Below are 19,403 nucleotides of genomic sequence, written 5' to 3'. Positions count from 1 at the left end.
AATAAGACATGCGTGAGGCATTAATCTATCTCACTCGCACACTCTCTGGCTTTCATTTCACACACTTCTCTACTGTTTTGTTCAGGCAGTTTTCAGTTGTTTGTTGATAGAACATAACCACATTCAGAATGCCAAGAGGAGACAGACCGAGAGAAAGAGACCAATCCAATCCTGGCTGTAGCTATTGATTCAGCAGAGCGACCTCTCCTTCAGGCCTCATAAATTATTCGTAGACCCATTTTACAATATTTCACTCAAGTGGACAACTCATTTAAATATTAATACACAGACAGTGGTGGAGCCGCTTACCGGTAGGATCTCTCGCAGGCCACAGCGCATAAATTCATTTCGGATGTGCAGCCTGAAGTCCAACTCATCAGGAGACGTTACGAGGGCATTGATGAGCTGCATGCAAGCCACCTAAAGGGAAGATAACATTCAGTATGAGTATATATATATATATATATATATATATATATATATATATATATATATATATGTATATGTGTATATATGTATATGTATGTATGTATGTATGTATGTATGTATGTATGTATGTATATATATATATATATATATATATATATATATATATATATATATATATATACACACACGCATACAGTACATACATACATACATACATACCATATATGCTTGCATATAATAAAAAAAGTAAAAACAGCACAGTTAACAGTTGTGATATTAAGCCTTTATTAATTAGTTCATTAGTTTATCACTAATTCACATGGCTTAGTTTAAAAGCAAAGCATCATGGTCTTAAATGTTTCACTGAAGCAGAAGACAGCTTGTTTGTAGAGGAATGTATATGAGACTGCAGTTTGGACTTGTTGCAGAGCATCACTGCAGTTTATGACTCTCACAGAGCTCTCAGCCAACAAAGGATTCCATCACCTCAGTCAAAATCTACTATTCATTTCCTCAAGCAACACAGATCATCAATTATTGATCAGCCTTCTTCGCAACACCCTAAATCACACATGTGTGAGGAAATGTTTAGTTAAAAGGCACTGGTGCATTCAGGGGACCGAGGCATATTGAACAGACAGTGAATTGTCTGTATGGCCCTGTGTGTCTGTGCCTCCAGTTCACATAATGTCTGCTGATAAAATAATTGATTATTACACAAACCACACTGATTCCACATTATTTATAGTGGTGAGTCTCAACCGAACAGGTTGTGATGGCACAGGGCTGGTACGAATTTATTCTATTTTTTTTTTTTTTTTATTCATTTAGTTACCAGGGGCATTGCACATTAATAAACATTCCTGTAAATGTGCCAGAATTAGCCAAAGGCAAGCTTTACGTCAACCTAAGACAAAATATATATGGTTAGTTAAAATTGAAATAAAATACATAACACACTCCATAAATAATAGCAATAAAAATAAAACAAACAAACAAACATAAAAGTACAATGACAAGGAGAAATAGTATCGATGACAGAAGCAATAGCAGAAGAGCCGACAGTTATAGAGTTCTAATGTTGACAAAGCTGTGTACTAATTAACCATTTCTTTAAATGGAATCTGAATCATGTATCTAGTTCTCTTATAGTTGTTAGAATAACGTTCCATTGTCGTGCAGCTTTAACAGACAAAGCAGATTGAGTAAAATTACTATGCCTGAGTTGAATACAATCTCCTCTTAATGCACCTCTTGTGGAACGATACGCAGTTATTCTAATACTAACAAACTGACTAAGAGGGGAAGTCAACCCATTTTAATCTTATACATGAGACATACACTTGCATATTTAATCAATCTCCCAGCTCAGCAGATTATATTTTTCTAATATTGAACAGTGATGAAAATGTACCAGTTTCTTATAAAGAATTTGTGTACGTTTGTATAAAGACTTTAATGGTTTTAGAGTCTAAGCTCGCCTGAAACCAAGTTGTTAAACAGTAAATAATGTGAGAAATAACAGTAGAATGCATATACATCTTAGCTGCCTCTGACACAATCTCGAGTAAACCTAAAATTAGAAAGATTAAACTTAACCTGCTTACAAACCTTGTTAACCTGAACTTTAAATATAAGTTTAGAATCAATCAGTATGCCAAGGTATTTATATTGAGAAACAATCTGCAGCCTCACCCCAACACAAAAACATATCTTCACTGATACTATTTGACTGTTTTAGACACATTTATAATCCACATTTTTAAGGTTGGGTAAAAAAAAATGTATTCTTCGAATTGTCACAACTCTATTAAACTGGTGACTTTTATGAACGAGTTATTTTCAGTAAAACATACTGCACAACAGGTATAGTAGTATAGTATAGTACAGGGGTATTAAATTAAAGTTCCAAGAGGTCCGGTCTCTATATTTCCTTCCCAGCGGAGGACGAAATTATAATAGTACTATGGCTGCCCGATGGAAATGTATAACTGTGTTGTCCGGACATCCGCTGGGAAAGAACTATAGAGATCGGACCTCTTGGAACTTTAATTGAATACCCCTGGACTATACCATACTGGTCATGCTGTATGATTTTGACTTACTGAAAAGAACTTGTTCATAACATTCACCAGTTCAATAGAGTTGTGACAAATCGAAGAATCAATATTTTTACCCAGCCTTAAAAATAGCAGGAAACATTTCAAATCTTAATCCTAAGGGTCAAAACACGATAAAAATTATGACATTGCATAATTAATTTAGTTCATTCATCAATGATTCAAACGGTAACTCCAGAGTTGGGTCTTTTGAGTGATACACTAAATAAGTATGGTCATAAGAGTAACTGTTTGTAAATCAGACTGTTTGGCAGTAAGATTTTGATTCACTACAAAGAACTAGTTCATAAAATAATCTATATTTTTACCCCTGCATCCAAAGAACTGTAGAAAATATTTCTAATTCTAAACTCGAAAGGTCCAAACACAAGAATAAAATTTAGTTGGGTGAAGTAAATTGATGATATTTTTAAAATAGAAAAAAGATATACAGTAGCTTTTAAGATCTGCTTGGACAGTCTACATAAGCAGAAACTTTTGATTTAGAAGACGACGATATTGTATTATCCATATTTGTGTGGCTCAGCGGTTGAACTGTGGGAGAAATATCAGCAAAGTTGAGAGCAAAAGAGACACTTAAGATGAGGGAAAAGAAAAACATAAGCCATTAATAACTTTACCATCTTCTTAATCTGCCTACTTCACATGCCTGGTGAGAGATGGGAGTGGTGAGAGGACAGGATGAGGAGAGAAAGAGAAAATCTATTCCTGGGAGAATCACTCACCCTCCATTAGCACAGGGTAATACAGTGCTAAAAGAAGTATCTACTAGACATAGACATGAAAACACAAATTATGTATTGATAAAACAACATGCTGAATCATTTACTAACTTCAATGGATGAGCAGAAACATGCAAAAGGAAAATACTTTCCTTTAAATAGTATCCTCTTGGAGCTGAGCTTAAATTCTTCAAAAATAAAGTTGTCATATGCAGTCTATGGTCGACCCTGAGTGCTCCCTGCCTCTCACTCCTACATAAACAAACTGAACTTTATGCACTTTTTCTGGGTGTGTGTCTATAAAAGCATATATTTGAAGAAACATGCCCCTAAATATATCTCAGGCAAGAAAAGGAGAGTAGAGTGAACTCACAAACTGTTCTCAGTGATAATGGTCTGTAATAAATGATTTATGTATACATTAAAAAAAATAAGATTTATAAAAGAGATCACAGCAAACTATTAGCAGAAACAATAACCAGTCAATCAATAGAACATTACTAGAGAGGCCCCTAAACACACCAGTTGGCCTTCATGGATATAAACCAGTGTGCGTGTCTTGGATATTTTTGGGCTGTTTTTCTCCTCTCATTTTAACAATTCCTATCTAATGGAGAGTAATCGGCCAATAAGGGCCGTTTCCTGTGTGACCTGCTATTGTTGAGCATGCAATTGCTTCGTATTAACTATTCAACACTATAAAAAGCTTTTGGGCTGAAAGAGGAGAAATTAGTGAGTTGATTAATGCTAAACATAATATTTTGCTCAAGTTGCAGCACTACTAAATATGTTGCTCTATGCAGATCACAGTAAAGCATTAAAGCACAATGACAGCATTCTGTCATTATGTCAAAAGAATATTTTTTTTAGCTGTAACATTAACTGCTGAGTTAGTGGTTTATCCTAAATGCTAGGTATGAGAACGTATGTGAACACGTGCTCGCTCTATACATATTTGAAGGGAAAGCTCTGTGCCTCTTTTTCACCTCCCTCAGCTACCAATTAAACTGAAACACGGCTACTTTGATCAGCCTCAACAATGAAGCCGTGTAATTAAAGCAGCCAAACCAGTGCATGTTGTTCGGTAGGGCCAGCACACTCCAGAGGAACAGGGCACTTACAATGAGTGCACACATTCTGTGACAAGAGAGCCCAGAGACAGTCAAAACTAAACATTCAGATAAGGTATAGGACACAACAAGGCATCTGCACGGTACTTGAAAAATACACATTTTTACAGAGAGACGAGAAAGAATGACAGACAGACAGATTTTCTACTGTTGGAATACTTAAGAAAACTGTCCATTACAAGATTTGTGGTTTACATACCCTGACTCATGGTGCACTTCTGTCTTATTTAGAGGCACAGGACTAAATATCCCAAGTCAAATTACAGTAGTAATTATTTATGGAATTATTTTAAATCTTATCAGGGATGCTTGACTAATGCCAGTTTGTTCTTTACAATGCAAATTAAGTGCTTTAACTGAGCCTTTAATGTAACTAATCTTACAAATGTCCTGAGCCCCTAAGCATGCTGGCTAAACAAAAGGTCATGTTGATTTGTCAGAAAGGGGCAGGAAATTAAGTTAGTTTTATAACGTTTAATTTATTTAGGAACACTGAGTATCTTTACTGATATAAGCTAATGTGTTCTTAGACTAGTTGTTAACAAGCACACTTGCTTATTTGTTTTCTGATCCTTTTTGGTGTAGGTAGGGTTGTGCCGGTAAACTTGACAACCGCACAACCGGTTGAGCTGAGTAGCACCGGCAGTGGTCTGCCAAAACTAATTTTTTGTATGTGAATGCTGTTTTACATGCGATATTTTCGAAATTCTATAATTAAATAAACTAATTTAATATTCAAAAATCGTGACTCATCCCTGCATGGAATTGTTTCTTTTCCCAAATCTTCACTCACATCACACCCATTTTCTAAGGGGATAATAGCCTACGTTTCTTCCTTTGGTTTGCTTCTAATTAGGCCTATTATATTCGTATTCTTTGCTATGGTAAAGTAGAAAAACGCTGTAGGACAGATAGCCTATATATTTATACTTGCACATCAAATTCTTTTTAACACAGTTCGTGCTTGTTATTAGACATGGTAAGGCACGTCAAGTTTATTTGTAAAGCGCGTTTCACACACGCGGGTGATTTTAGTTTCACTTTCTCTGGCAGCGCAAAATCAAACATAGCCAAAATTTCTTGCCCTTGTGGAAGATAAAATTCGCTCTTCATACCTTTTACAACAAGTAGAAAACATGAAGATAACAGAAAAGAGATCGATTGCCTCTTTCCTGCTCATGTCCCACATCCCTCTCAAAGTTTTTTTTTTTTTTTAAACAGCCCCCCCAACCACTGCGCCACTGCCGGTAGTTGGTCCATTACCACCACTCTGGTAAAAAACTGACACCGTCACAGCCCTAGGTGTAGGCCTCTATATATTCTAAATTGCGTTTTAGAGGTGATTCAGGGCCTGTGACTTTGTTCTATTGAAGTCACTACCAAGCAAATAGCTGGTGCTTCATCTCAGCATGACCATTTAGCGGCCCTCAAATCTCTGAGGAAAACATTCAAAATGAAATATTATATAAAGGAAATGTATTTCCTGAGCAATGCACACACCACCAGTCTGTCACAATAAAGGAAACAGCACTGTAAAAATGGTTTGTTTTATAGTGAAGTGTTAATTAATAGACTAGGTTAATTAATATTTGTGCAATCATTGAAAAAGAAAAATCCTTTAATCAATCTTTTGTCTTGTTTATCCTTAAAACAAGATAGATTTAACTGCGAAAATGCATATTAAAAAGTAATTTTTTATATATAAATTAAATTACATTCAATTTAGTTATATACAACTAAATAGAAAAAAATATATTTATTTATTAATATAAAATTATATGTATATATTTCAATAATGCTTGTATTGATTGTCAGGCTCAAGTGGATTTTTTTGAAGGGGCAAGTGAAAGAGGAAGTGTAAAGTGTTTATTTTTCCAAACTTCGGCCACCAAACATTTTCAGCTGAGATTGATTCTTGCTTCATTCTCATATTAAACAGCCATTTGAACGAATCGGTTGAATGAATAACTCAATGACTCACTCATTAAGACAGTCAATTGCCACCACCTATTAGCATCTTAGTTTAGTATTTAAAAGCATCATTGCATTTCTCCAATATTTCATAATTGTGTCTGTACAAAAAAAAAAAAATCCTTCACATTAACAGATCACAGTGATCCTATTTTCGTTTTCTTTAGAAAGTGGCACCAGTTCAGGCTGAAAGCATTTTCACTTTCTTTTGCATTTAGCATAGGTAAAAATGTGTATATTTGGCTGAGTGTGTATTTTACCATACAAGAAGATGAGTGAACAAGGCGGCATATGAGGAGCAGAGAACGTTTACCTGTAACTGGACGGAGCGAACACTAAGGCCTTGGACGATAGGGTTAAAGCGGGCCACCCCTCTTCCCTCTGTTGCCGTGGTGATGGCTTCAAGGATCTTCTCCAAACTTTATGCAGGAAAAAAGTGAAAATAAGGGACACAGCTTTGATTTGGCTTTACATTTTTTTGCAGAGTTATGCTGGGATTGCACTTCTCACTGGTATGGAGGGCACTTTAATTGCACTTACTGCTCCTAATATACTTTTCATAAAAGACACTTGCACCTTTTCATTGTTTACATGAAGCTGATATTTGAAAAAGAGTGTTTTGATGAAGTAGTCCTGATGAATCCTTTATGCATCCAAGCTAAAGGTATGATCTGCTTATAATTTCAATGCAAAAAGCAAAAACAAAAAATTCATAAAAAGGAAAAAGCATCTGTAAAAGTAAGTATGTACAAGGCTGCTCTAATGTGTAAAAATCGGTATGCAGAATGGGAGCTAAAACAAACAGTAACTAACATACACACAACTACTTTTTTTTTTTTTTATGATGCCATGATGTGAAGTTCAACAAACAGCACTCCAACAGAAACTATATAATTAAATAATTAAATAATGAAATGAGGCTGAAATAAGAAAGAACAATAATTGCATCATAACCAGATTGATTTCAACTGAAAGGCTGGAAAAAGCAAGTCGGGCGGCTTACGTATTTTCTTCTCCCACAATGCAGATCGCAGAAAGCAGTTTAACCACATCTGTCATCATGGCCGGCTGACAAGGGTCAATGGCTTGGGCCAGCAGTGCCAGACTAGTCTCCTCTCCAAGGATCCGATCCAGTCCATACTGCAGACAGACAGTAATTCATAAGTTATGTAAAGTTACGTAATTTATAACCCAGTGTAACTAAGCAATTCCTGCGATGCTATTCCGCAGTGACACTGCACCATTGCTAAATCTACAGCGTCTTAGTAAAATATCAATTCAGTGAATCTGAAATTGAATGTAATGACTTACAAAGAATTACTGCACAAAACAGAGAGCTAAATAGGAGAGCTAACTAGCCTGAACAGAGAAGCGCATGGTGGGGGAACAAAATAATAACTAAAACAAAACCAAAAGTAAAAAAAAATAAAAATTATATATATTATATATATATATATATATATATATATATATATATATATATATATATATATATATATATATATATATATATATATATACTAATTATAAAATATTAAAGTAAAATATAATAATAAAAAAACATTACTACAATAACCATATTCAACAAAAAAATCAAATATTAGGGTTTATTATTGTGAACATTAAAGGTGGTATCAGCGATTTCAGGCCCAAACATAAATGATCACATTCATCTACTATTTCCTAACGATCCGCTAGCTGCCCGCCCCATAAGCATGCTGTCAAAAAACCGAGTGATCAACATCACTCAAAACCAAAATAAATAGTGTTCCAACCAATCATCAACAGGCGCGGGTGTTGTGAGGTTTTCGCGTGCAGCCGTCATAGGCAGCCGTGCACGAGCGCAAAACCTCACAACACCCGCCCCTGTTGATGATTGGTTGGAACACTATTTATTTTGGTTTTGAGTGATGTTGATACCAACTGTTTTTGTGTGCAGATCTCAGAGCCTAGGCAGAGAGACGCGTTTTTTTGACAGCATGCTTATGGGGCGGGCAGCTAGCGGATCGTTAGAAAATATTAGATGAATGTGATCATTTATGTTTGGGCCTGAAATCGCTGATACCCCCTTTAAGCTTTATAAAATATTGAGGGACACATTCAATTCAAAGTAGTAATTTTGGAGAAGAGTTTTAGTTTTAAATTAGAGGTGACTTTAAAAGTGGAGGAAATAAAGAAGGACATGACGTAGCTGCCTGTTGCTCTGTCCTTGAAGTAATGACAAAACTGCGATCAGGGATATGTTAATAGTAGCATGAAAGAGAGAGAAGGGTGAAAAAAAAGAAAGAAATGGCAAACATAAAGGTGAATGAAGAACACAGTCACAGGAAAGAAAAGCCTTGGGGGTCTAGAACGACAAGAGCGGATCGAGACCCGCCGAGAGAAGCGAGGAGTCAAAGAGGGGAGAATATCCAATATAAAACACAGGGGTTCGGTTAATGATGACCGCAGCGCCAACACCACAGGACGAATTTCTCATTAATTCAAAACATTCTGATGTAACTTAAAAGAAGATGATATCTCCACTCTGTCAATCTTTAGGTATAAGAGATACACTTGTCTCATTGTTGAAAATGGAAAGACTAATTTAGAAATTGTGCTTATTTAGAAATTAACAAATATAAACATGGAAAGACACAAATCGGCTGCCATCTTGCAACAACACAAAACAAATTGTGCCTCAAGTTTAGCAATTTTCAAGACAAGAATCATGCTGAGTGAATTCATTTCTAACTAAAAAGCTTTAGGACAGCAAATTCACCAAGTTGTGTTAATTGCTCTATAACTCATGTCAATTAATGGCTCCGACTGCCATATCTCAGACTTCTTGTCATTCAGAACAGATGTTTCTGCTGGGTTTTTTATGCAAACTTAGGTATGAAAACATCCTTCCCGCCTCAGAGGCACGGGGGAGATAACGTGCTATCACAGTGTTTACGCACAGTAATGGATGTAAACATATTTGAGCCATTTTCTGTCTTCATTCAGTGGGAGTTGGTGACAGATGGACGGGAGCACCTGGCTGGCAGGCAACATGGGCAGAATACGTCCCATGATGCTGTGGGGCTAAAGTGAGAGGTCTGGAGCGGTGACAGGCCTCTGGGTAAATAAGGCTCTCAGCACCTGTCGGGTGCTTGGGATTACACCAGACCTTCAGGGCTGAGAGGTATGTGTAGTAGATTTTGAAACTTGCAGAAAACACAACTGGGATCTCCAACAAATTAATTCCCAAGATGACTACACAGAAATAGATGCAGTGAGCGTTTTTCTTTTGATCCTTCAGAAATAGGCCTCAGGAAAACAACAATGGCCACAACCCATTTATATTTCCTCAGTGGGTGACCATGACAGATTTCCAACTGAAATATTCACTGATGCGCTTAAGTTGCTTTGTTTCCATTTTAAATGAATGGCGTGTCAATTGACTGATGACGAGACAATTGAATACAATAACAAAAAAAGAAAAACGAAAATCAACTTCTGAAGCTCCTGATGGGTGGGGGGGGCACTCAATTCATACTGTAGATCAGTGGTCTCAAACTCAGTTCCTGAAGGGCCACTGCCCTGCAGAGTTTAGCTGCAACCCTAATTAAACACACCTGATCCAGCTTATCAAGATCTTCAGGGCTACTAGAAACCAAAGCCACTAAAAGGCAAGCCTGCAACCTTTAGCCATAAAACCGTAGGCAGGGGAGGAGACAAGAGGCCATTTTTTTTTATAGATATCAATGAAGGACAAGCTTCACTACGCTGAATAAACAGCTTTTGTAAGGAAATAGCTTATTTAATGAATCATCAGCCTGTTTGCTAATCTTCAACATGTTTTACACAAAAAATACTTTCGTTGGGAAATATATGTCGAATTTACCTTGATAAAAACACTAGTTTTTAAGAGAAGGCGGAGTAGGGAATGTCGCGACAGGCAGGACTCATTTAAAGCATTACCACCAGCAAATGTGTAGTAGTATTTAATAAGAGGCGTTGTGTAATATTGAGTGATATTGTATATTGTCTAAAGAAAATATCAATATCGTTTCTTTCTTTACTTTCAGATTTTAATAAGTGAATGACTATGACTGCCATGCGATGCTGATATAATGCATTTTAATAATAAAGGTAAAATTAATAATTTAATTATAAATATTGTATTATATTGTTGTTTTATAAAAAATAAATGATGTGATCTCTCTATGGCTTCCAGGTTTCAACAAATGAATTAGAATTGTGATTGTAAGACTTGAATTGTAATGATTTATGACAGCCTAATGCCTAATAATGATATAACGCTTTTTAACGAAAGGAGGTAAACAAAATATAAAGATTTTAATAAATAAATGTATCCTTTCTATGGTTCCAGATTTCAACAATTAAATTACAACAACATTTTTAGTGCTTAGTATTACTATCACTGTCATGTATGCCCAATAAAGCTTTTAATGAACAGATTCTAATCTAATCTTAAATGTGGTTTTATGCACACTGTAGTGCTTATATTGCTTACTCATTTCGTGATATAAGATTTTGGTCATATCGCCCACAGCTATTCTATGCTTTGTTGTCTAAATAAAACTCTAAAAACAAAAATAACTGTTAACATTTTAACTGAGCATTAGATTACAACAAAGATTTAAAAAAAATCTAATTAAACATAAAATAGTGAAAATTGGGATGCATAAATATCTAATATTGACTGATACAGATGAATAAAAAATTAATATTTTACATTTAATAATTACAATTTTACATTTCTAATATCGATGCACTGTAAAAGCAATGCTCACTTTAAAAAAATACCATTGACAAACGCCATCATAAAAAAACAGTCAAACCTGTTAGCGAGGCTGATAGATGACTGCTAACAGGTTTTCAGATAAGATCAGTTCAACTTCACTCAAACACCATGGGATATGTTGACACCAGACAACATGTCGGTCTAACATCTGCCACATACCCAGTGAATGAACATGGATCAAAACACTACAGATCTCTATCTGAACGTATGTATGTGTGCACAAGGCGTGGGTAACTCTTCAGACCCCGGGCTATCTCAACAACATCAGAGACACCACTGGAGATCCACTTCTAACGCCTCTCTCTAACAGGAGTGTGCAAATCATCAAAAGCCCCCTCAGACCTCTCCACCTCGGCCGTGCGGAGTAACCCCCCTCCCGAGTTCAGAGTGGTGGCTGTCTGCAGCCCCCTTCATCTGAAGCTCTGCTCTGCTCTTATCGCTCATGACCATTTGAAAGCTGACGCAGGTAAGTGCGTCCAATGGGGAAAAGCGGATGCATAGTGAGTTAGCGGACACGTAACGCGCCAGTTGATGAAGGGGTCGGCTGACACACAACAGTGGTTGGAATTAGTCTTGTTTGAAGCTGGTGCTTTAGGGTAATAATGAGATTTCTACTTCAAAAAAGTACATCTGAAACTCATGAAATACATCCACAGCAGATAAATATGCTAAAAAAAAACTTCATTCCACATATTCTATATATCATTAGTGACATTTTTGATGTGGGGCAGCTGAAAATGTGCATGCAAAAACCATTTTTACAGCTTAACATTTTAACAACCACCAATGGGAGCGAAGACTGTGGAACTCGCATTGAGAAGAAGAGTCAAAACCATATTTAGCTGCAGGTTGTATGTGGGCTTTGAAAACTGATAACTGTCCAATATGACATGAGAGTTCTCAAGTGGAAGGTAGTTATAAAGTGAACCAGCAACTCAGTGACGTTATTACCTTGTTGTTCATAAAGGCCTTCAGGCACTGAATGACTTTGTGTTGACTCTTCTTATCCACCTTTTCTTGGCTGGAAAAAAACACGAAAGAAAGAGTGTAAGTGAAAGAGGGAGGAGCTCAGTGGGTTTCCAGAAGACAAAAACAGAGTCAGAGTTTAGTCAAACTGTACAGAGCTCAGGGCTCATGCTGAGGGTAAAGTACACTTAAAAACTAGTAGGAAGCTTTTGCCTAAGAAATATAATGGAATTTGTTTTACTGTTTTTTGAGGAGGAGCTTCTCCAGCGTTTCCAACAGGAGGCCCAGACCCTCATGGCCAAAACTCTGCACCCAGCTGGAAGGGGGAAAAACATGTTAGGGTACATTTGCATTTAATCATTTAGCAGACGCTTTTATCCAAAGCGACTTACAAATGAGGAGAGCAATAAAAGCAATCAAGTAAAAAACAGGGCAACAATATGAAAGTATGACTAGTCCCAGTTAGTCTAGAACAGTACATGTGACGTAGCAAGGTTTTTTTTTATTTATTTTAGATATGTAGAATAGTCAACGCATTCTCATCCTAGGGCGTCATATACTGAAGCTTTTGACATTTCGTCTACATCGAATGCACATGGCACCCTTTAGCGTCAATATGACATGCACAGAGCTTTGTTCGGTTATGGGTAGGTTTAGGTCTGGGGTAGGGTTAGGGTTAGACCGCTAGGAGGCGCCTTCTGGCCCATATCTATCTGCTTCTCATATTGACGCTAAAGGGTGCCATGTGCGTTCGATGTAGACGAAATGTCAAAAGCGTCAGTATATGACGCCTTGGGATGAGAACGGGCAGGAATAGTTAGTGTTAGTATTAAAGGGTGAAGTGTTGATGAAAGATTCAAAAGATTCTCAGGTTGAGTTAGGCAGGTCATTCCACCAGCTTGGAACAGTCAAGGTAAAGGTCTAAGCAGAACAGAAGTATGTAAATTAAATAACTAAATAAACCAGAATGTATTACATCCCAGGACTGAAACATAAGTGTCAACAAGCTTTATCAGAGTGGAGTTTGACAGAGCCGTTACTATATTCCCACACTAGATTCTTCAACAAATTAAGCTCTCCCCCTGGAGCTAAAAGTGAAAGGCATTGCTAATAGAGCAAAGATGTTTATTTTAATTCCATTCAGACACAATCTTGCGCTCTACATCTCCATTGATTTGGCCTCTATTGTCTGTGGGAATTGCCACGGCGGAAATTTAACTCTCCAATAACGAAAGGGGAAGCATGTTGAGTGAGGCATTGATTAATAATGAGGGAATTCAATAAGCATAAACAAACCGATTAACCCATTGTGTGTAGCAAGTAGGTCACAGAGTTCATACTGCAGCCTATAACAGATGTTTCTGAAAACATAAGCTTTTATTTGGATGTAACAGTAATAACATGGTCCAACAAAGCAGAGATTCCAATAAAATATTTTGTATATTATATAATTAATATACTATTATTCTATTATTTTAATAATATATTGTATGACCTCAAAACTATAAGTATAGGTGAAAAACCTTGTGGCCTGATACATCTTTTACAGTAACAATTCTAGATACCAATAATTATTTTCATGTTATGGCCAATAATAAATGGCTGATATTTAAATTAAGATATAAAAAAAAAAATAATAATAATAATAATAATAATAATAATAATAATAATCCTATTTTGTCTAAAAAGATTAAACAACTCAAATTAACATTTAATTTTTTTTTATTTCATAGTAAACTCCCACTCAATAATCCAGGCAATAATTTGCATGCATGCAAGCATTTATCCATCAGTTTGTTCAAGATCTTAAGATGCAGGTAAACTTCATTGTTCAAGCCTCATTCTTTTCCGCAAACACCTAAAAAAACAAACTTACACTGCAATTTCACGCAATTTTCAAGTTGTGCTTCATTGTGTACTTAAGTCCATAGTAGCCAAAGAGAATCACTGATAAATTGGCGGTTAAGCCCACTAAAATCAGTCAGGTAAAAACAAGAGAAAAGCTCATATGCCATATTATGAGCTGTTGATCATGTCAGTCATAGTGGACTGGGTTGAGTGCGGTCTCACAGAACTGTGTGAAATTGTCTCAGTGTAAGTGTAGAAGAGCGGTGAGCATCAATAGCCAATTTTCAGAAAGCCAGTGTCAAGAGGAGTGGGTGTGCTTCCAAGGCTAAATTACAGCCGAAATTGACCACAACCCGGAAACTAGAAACTAAGGTGGACTGAGGAAAAGGGAACAGAGGAGGGAGAAAGATAATGCTGTGTAAAGTAAAATGGAAAGCAATAGAGAGACAGTCCGATGAGATTGAGAGGAAGTGCTCTCCTAGCTGAGCTGTGGCAGTATTGATATCACCACAGTTTCACAGACAGAAGGTTTTCACCAAAATGAGTCCTCGTGACAGTTTCATCACAAAATAGCAAAAGTCAAAAGGTAAAATACTTCGCAACCTCCTGCAATTTACAGGTGGACACAAATGGTTGTAACAACAAATTGCAGCAGTGGGACTATTTTCTGCATTTCAGTTTTTATTTTATTTTAGAGTGAATATATACACAGTGAGGAAAATAAGTATTTGAACACCCTGCTATTTTGCAAGTTCTCCAACTTGGAAATCATGGAGGGGTCTGAAATTGTCATCGTAGGTGCATGTCCACTGTGACAGACATAATCTAAAAAAAAAAAAAAAATCCAGAAATCACAATATATGATTTTTTAACTATTTATTTGTATGATACATCTACAAATAAGTATTTGAACACCTGTCTATCAGCTAGAATTCTGACCCTCAAAGACCTGTTAGTCTGCCTTTAAAATGTCCACCTCCACTCCATTTAATATCCTAAATTAGATGCACCTGTTTGAGGTCGTTAGCTGCATAAAGACACCTGTCCACCCCATACAATCAGTAAGAATCCAACTACTAACATGGCCAAGACCAAAGAGCTGTCCAAAGACACTAGAGACAAAATTGTACACCTCCACAAGGCTGGAAAGGGCTACGGGGAAATTGCCAAGCAGCTTGGTGAAAAAAGGTCCACTGTTGGAGCAATCATTAAAAAATAGAAGAAGCTAAACATGACTGTCAATCTCCCTTGGACTGGGGCTCATTTGAAAAAAAAAAAAAAAAGAAAAAAAAAAAAATTGCAATACATATCGCATCGGCACCCAAGTATCATAATAGTATCGAATCAGGAGATAGGTGTATCGCCCCAACCCTATTCTGTATGGAGGAATGGTCTCTGATCTCTTGTCAGGTGTTCTCCAAACTCATATGCATTATAGGAGAAGACTCAGAGCTGTTATCTTGGAAAAGGAGGTTGCAAAAAGTATTTAATAAAAGGGGGCAAATAATTGTTCCCAACATGTTTTGGAGAAAAACATTTATTTCATAATGTGATTTTTAGAGAGAGAGAGAGAGAGAGAGAGAGAGAGAGAGAGAGAGAGAGAGAGAGAGAGAGAGAGAGAGAGAGAGAGAGAGAGATATTAAGAAAATAAAATACATATATTGCAATATGATACACTTTACAGGTGGACACGAATGGTTTCAGCACATTACATAAAATGCGGAGTTGGCACTAAATTAAAAAAACATGATATTGTGTGCATGTGTACCACAACCATATATTATGAATTAGAGTTGTCACGATACTGGAATTTTTTACTTCGATATGATACCTTGAAAAGTATCGATATTTAATATAATTTGATGCAACAGGGAAAAAACGCTGCATATAAAAAATATCCAAAAATGTCTTATGAAGAGATCACTTAAATATGATTAAGCTTTTTTCATATATAAACGTTGATCAATTACATTACCATTCTCACAAATTTCATAACTCGATGTATTTGTTTTTATAATGGGGTATTGTTGCAATAGCTTACAGCACATGGAAGCTTGATTTCAAATGGTAAATTGAATTTAAAAAAGATAAACGAAAAAATAAACTTTGTTTTACTAATAAACTAACAGAACTAATAAACAAATTACTAACATTAAAACAGTAATATTCAGGAAAGAAACTGAATAAAGAAACAAAGTAATCAAATTTATGGAAGTAAAATAATGTCAAATGTTTTTGAAACAAAAAGCCTGTTGAATTGCACTACTTGAAAAAAAAAATAGGCATTGCATTAACCATGCTTGCATTTTAATGCATTGTATTTTTAGGGCTTGCATTTTTATGGGCTGAAATTCAACATGGTTGAATATTTAAGCTGTGAATATTTCAATTAAAAACATTTCAAACACATTTTCATTATTAAAAATTCAATAATCCATATTCACCTTTCATATTTCACTTCCAAAATATTCAAACTGTTTAAAAATACAACCTATAATATTCAACAGGCAATTTTCGGTCCATTTTATTTCGCTTTGCAAATTCGCTTCCACAAATTCAGTGGTTCAAATTCGACAGTAAATTCAACGGAACTGCAGGAAAAGCAGTAGATTACCGAGATACTCTCCATCTGCTGTTAGTCAATCCCACCAGCAGGTGGTGCAAAAGCTCGTGTTGTTGACGAAGACAGAGCAACAGTTAGAGCAAGCCATTCATTCATAAAACAATTCATTCATACACATTCTTCCTGAACCGTTTACGACTGTGTTTACGCTAATACTCACCAAGATTTTAGTGTTTACGCTAATACTCACCAAGATTTTAGTGTGTATTTGACCATGAATAAGCCGCGAAAGAGAGCTCATTTTGGTACTTGTATGTAAGAGGCGGCTTTATTATGTGTGCACTAGTGCTGGGCGGTTTACCGGTTCATACCGAATACCGGTGTTTATTTTTGTTACGATATGAATTTTTAATATACCGCAATACCGGTGTATGTCGCTTTAATCGGAACGCGGCGCTGCGCGACACAGTCTCACCCCTCATTTACAACACACGTCTGCGGCGCATTACAGCTGCGACAAGGTTTTATTCCGTCCTCCACGCGGTGCGTCAAAATAGACTAGGCGCCTATATTTAGCGAAGCGGCGCGGAGAGCCGCTTCTGGGAAGCTTCGATCTGAAACACAAGCATTGACTAGAATGGGCACGAGACGTGAGGGGGTGAGAGTGTCTTTTTTCTCGCGGCGCGCGTGTTTTTATACAGTATTAACGTATCTGAACTTGAACTGACGGTCTTTAGAAAAGTTTCTTTGTTATTACAACTGAATCTTTCTTTATCTTTCCTGATAAAGCAGTGTTTATGAGCGTTGCTGCTTTGTGTACAGCCGTTACCGGGGAAACCACTGTTTCTGCCGCTCCTAAAGCGCGTCCTGCTGGCACCTCTTTGTAAACAGCCTTGCAAACCTGTATTATTAATATTAGTGTGGAATTTTTTCTATAATATTCACTCATGACAATAAAATAGGGCATTATAAGTAAATCTACTGCAGTATTTCCTCTCTCACTCAGTAGAAAATGTGGTTAACACCCATCATGCTTGAAAAAAAAAAAAAAACGGTAAAAACCGTGAAACCGGTATAATTTAGAAAAAAACCGTGATGTTGATTTTTGGTCAAACCGCCCAGCACTAGTGTGCACGCTTCGGATGTGAGTGCGAAATCTGTAGAAATTTTTGTATTATGTGCAATCCCGCACCAAAATTCAGACCCGGTCCCACCAACACTATTTAACCAGAGTGAATGAGATGACTGAATAAGAGGAGGCGGGTGCATGTCAACTCTCTGTCGGAGAGGAGAGCAAAAAAGCGCAGCTGGTATTACTGTATCGATACTGCAGAAAGGAGTATTAGAATCGTTTCAGATATTTCAGTATCGATACATATCAAAATATCAATATTTTTGACAACACTTATGAATACATGTCACCATTTAACCCATTCAAGTCCTTCCCTTTATGCAAATAAACAGTAAGAGGATCAAAACTATGGCTTCTCCTACATGGAAGGATGCTGTCGTACTATAGCTGGAACCCAGGGACCTGAGAAGCTATGATGAAGGGACCATATACAAGCCACCATGTCGTAAATATGGATCTACATACTTTTTTGTTAGTAACTTCCCCTTGATTCAGCCACTCCAAAGGGATTGTAATGATTTCCAGTACATGGGGTCTCTTGGGTGTGCGTAGACAGAATAAGGCTCTCTGAACATATTTAACTTGTAGTCGTTGAGAGGTGTGAAAGGAAGATGAAATCTTGGCCAGTCTTTTAGGTATTGCGGCTGATTGCGATGGGAGTTGAGGGCTCAGGCCCCCTAAGATCTGGTTAATCACATCTCACCACAGAGGTAAATGTACCATAGTAACAAAATAATCAGCAGAGAGCAGAGTAATATGTAGCTGAATACAAAAAAGCCATCGGTTTCTTTCATTCGCCAGCTTTTCCCCTGATCATATTGATTAGAGAACCTGCCAATGGCCAAGAAAGGAGGCTTCCCACTGGGAGGAGAGGGGAAGGAAACAAATGATAATGAGAGAAGGAGATGAAGAGGAGAAAGAAGGATTGAGCTGATGAGGAAACGACAAAGTACAGTGAAAGTCGGCAAGAAAGTAGAGTCAAGCAGAGAATCAAAGCATGTTCGCAGAGAAGATATGAGGGCAATACAGAGGAAGAGCGAGTGTTTATGTGGCGAGAGAGCGAAAGCAAGAGTCAGTGTAATGTCTGTTCACATCAAAATGCAGTCCTCGTCCAATTCTAATCAACAAGCCGCATGCCTCCAAGCATCCACTAATCAAATCCTAGCATGTATGCCTGTGTGAATTTTCAAGGTGAAGCAAAAGGGGGGCTCACCCTGAATTGAATTTGTCAAATCGGACTGGAGCGGAGAAAACAGAGAAGGGGAGTGTAGTAGTCCATCAACAAAATTCATTTGCTGATGGGATTCCAGCTCGTCTAAATCAAAATGACGACAATGATGCTGGTTATTATGGATGAAATGAACTGTTAGTTTAGCCGAATAAAGAGGCACGGACGTGTCTCAACACTCAAATGAGTAGTAAATTAAAGACAATGTCGGTTTCCGAGAAACGTGCATTTAGACACTGTGTCGCCCTCATGCTGAATTCATCTAATTTGTAGGGTTATTTATTTTCTTTTTTTATGGATGGAATAAGATTAGGAAAGTGTCAGTAATTGAAAAATCAGGATGGGGGGGATTGTCAACTGGAGCAAATTTCTGGCAAAATTGCATAATGAAGTAGTTTCTCAGGAATGAACAAATAGTGAAGTGTAATGGAATGCAAACAGGATCAACAAAAGGAGTAAGATAGCCAATGAGAGTGAAAGAGGAGACAGAGACACTTTTACT

At 36.9% G+C, this 19,403-nt stretch overlaps 1 protein-coding gene across 1 annotated transcript in view; it reads right to left on the bottom strand.

Annotated features, from left to right (window-relative positions):
* diaph3 (diaphanous-related formin 3) overlaps positions 1-19,403 on the bottom strand; it is a 363,248-nt gene that overhangs the window by 198,920 nt on the left and 144,925 nt on the right. The window contains exons 7-11 of the mRNA XM_081358271.1: positions 12,372-12,446; positions 12,116-12,185; positions 7,376-7,512; positions 6,686-6,791; positions 310-420 (exon numbers count right to left, since the gene is read on the bottom strand). Of these exons, the coding sequence (XP_081214397.1) occupies positions 310-420; positions 6,686-6,791; positions 7,376-7,512; positions 12,116-12,185; positions 12,372-12,446 (499 nt within the window). The remainder of the gene's footprint in view (positions 1-309; positions 421-6,685; positions 6,792-7,375; positions 7,513-12,115; positions 12,186-12,371; positions 12,447-19,403) is intronic.

Source organism: Scardinius erythrophthalmus, assembly GCF_964197995.2.
Source record: "Scardinius erythrophthalmus genome assembly, chromosome: 25".
NCBI classification, from domain to species: Eukaryota; Metazoa; Chordata; class Actinopteri; order Cypriniformes; family Leuciscidae; genus Scardinius; species Scardinius erythrophthalmus.
This window is presented reverse-complemented; position numbering and strand designations above follow the sequence as displayed.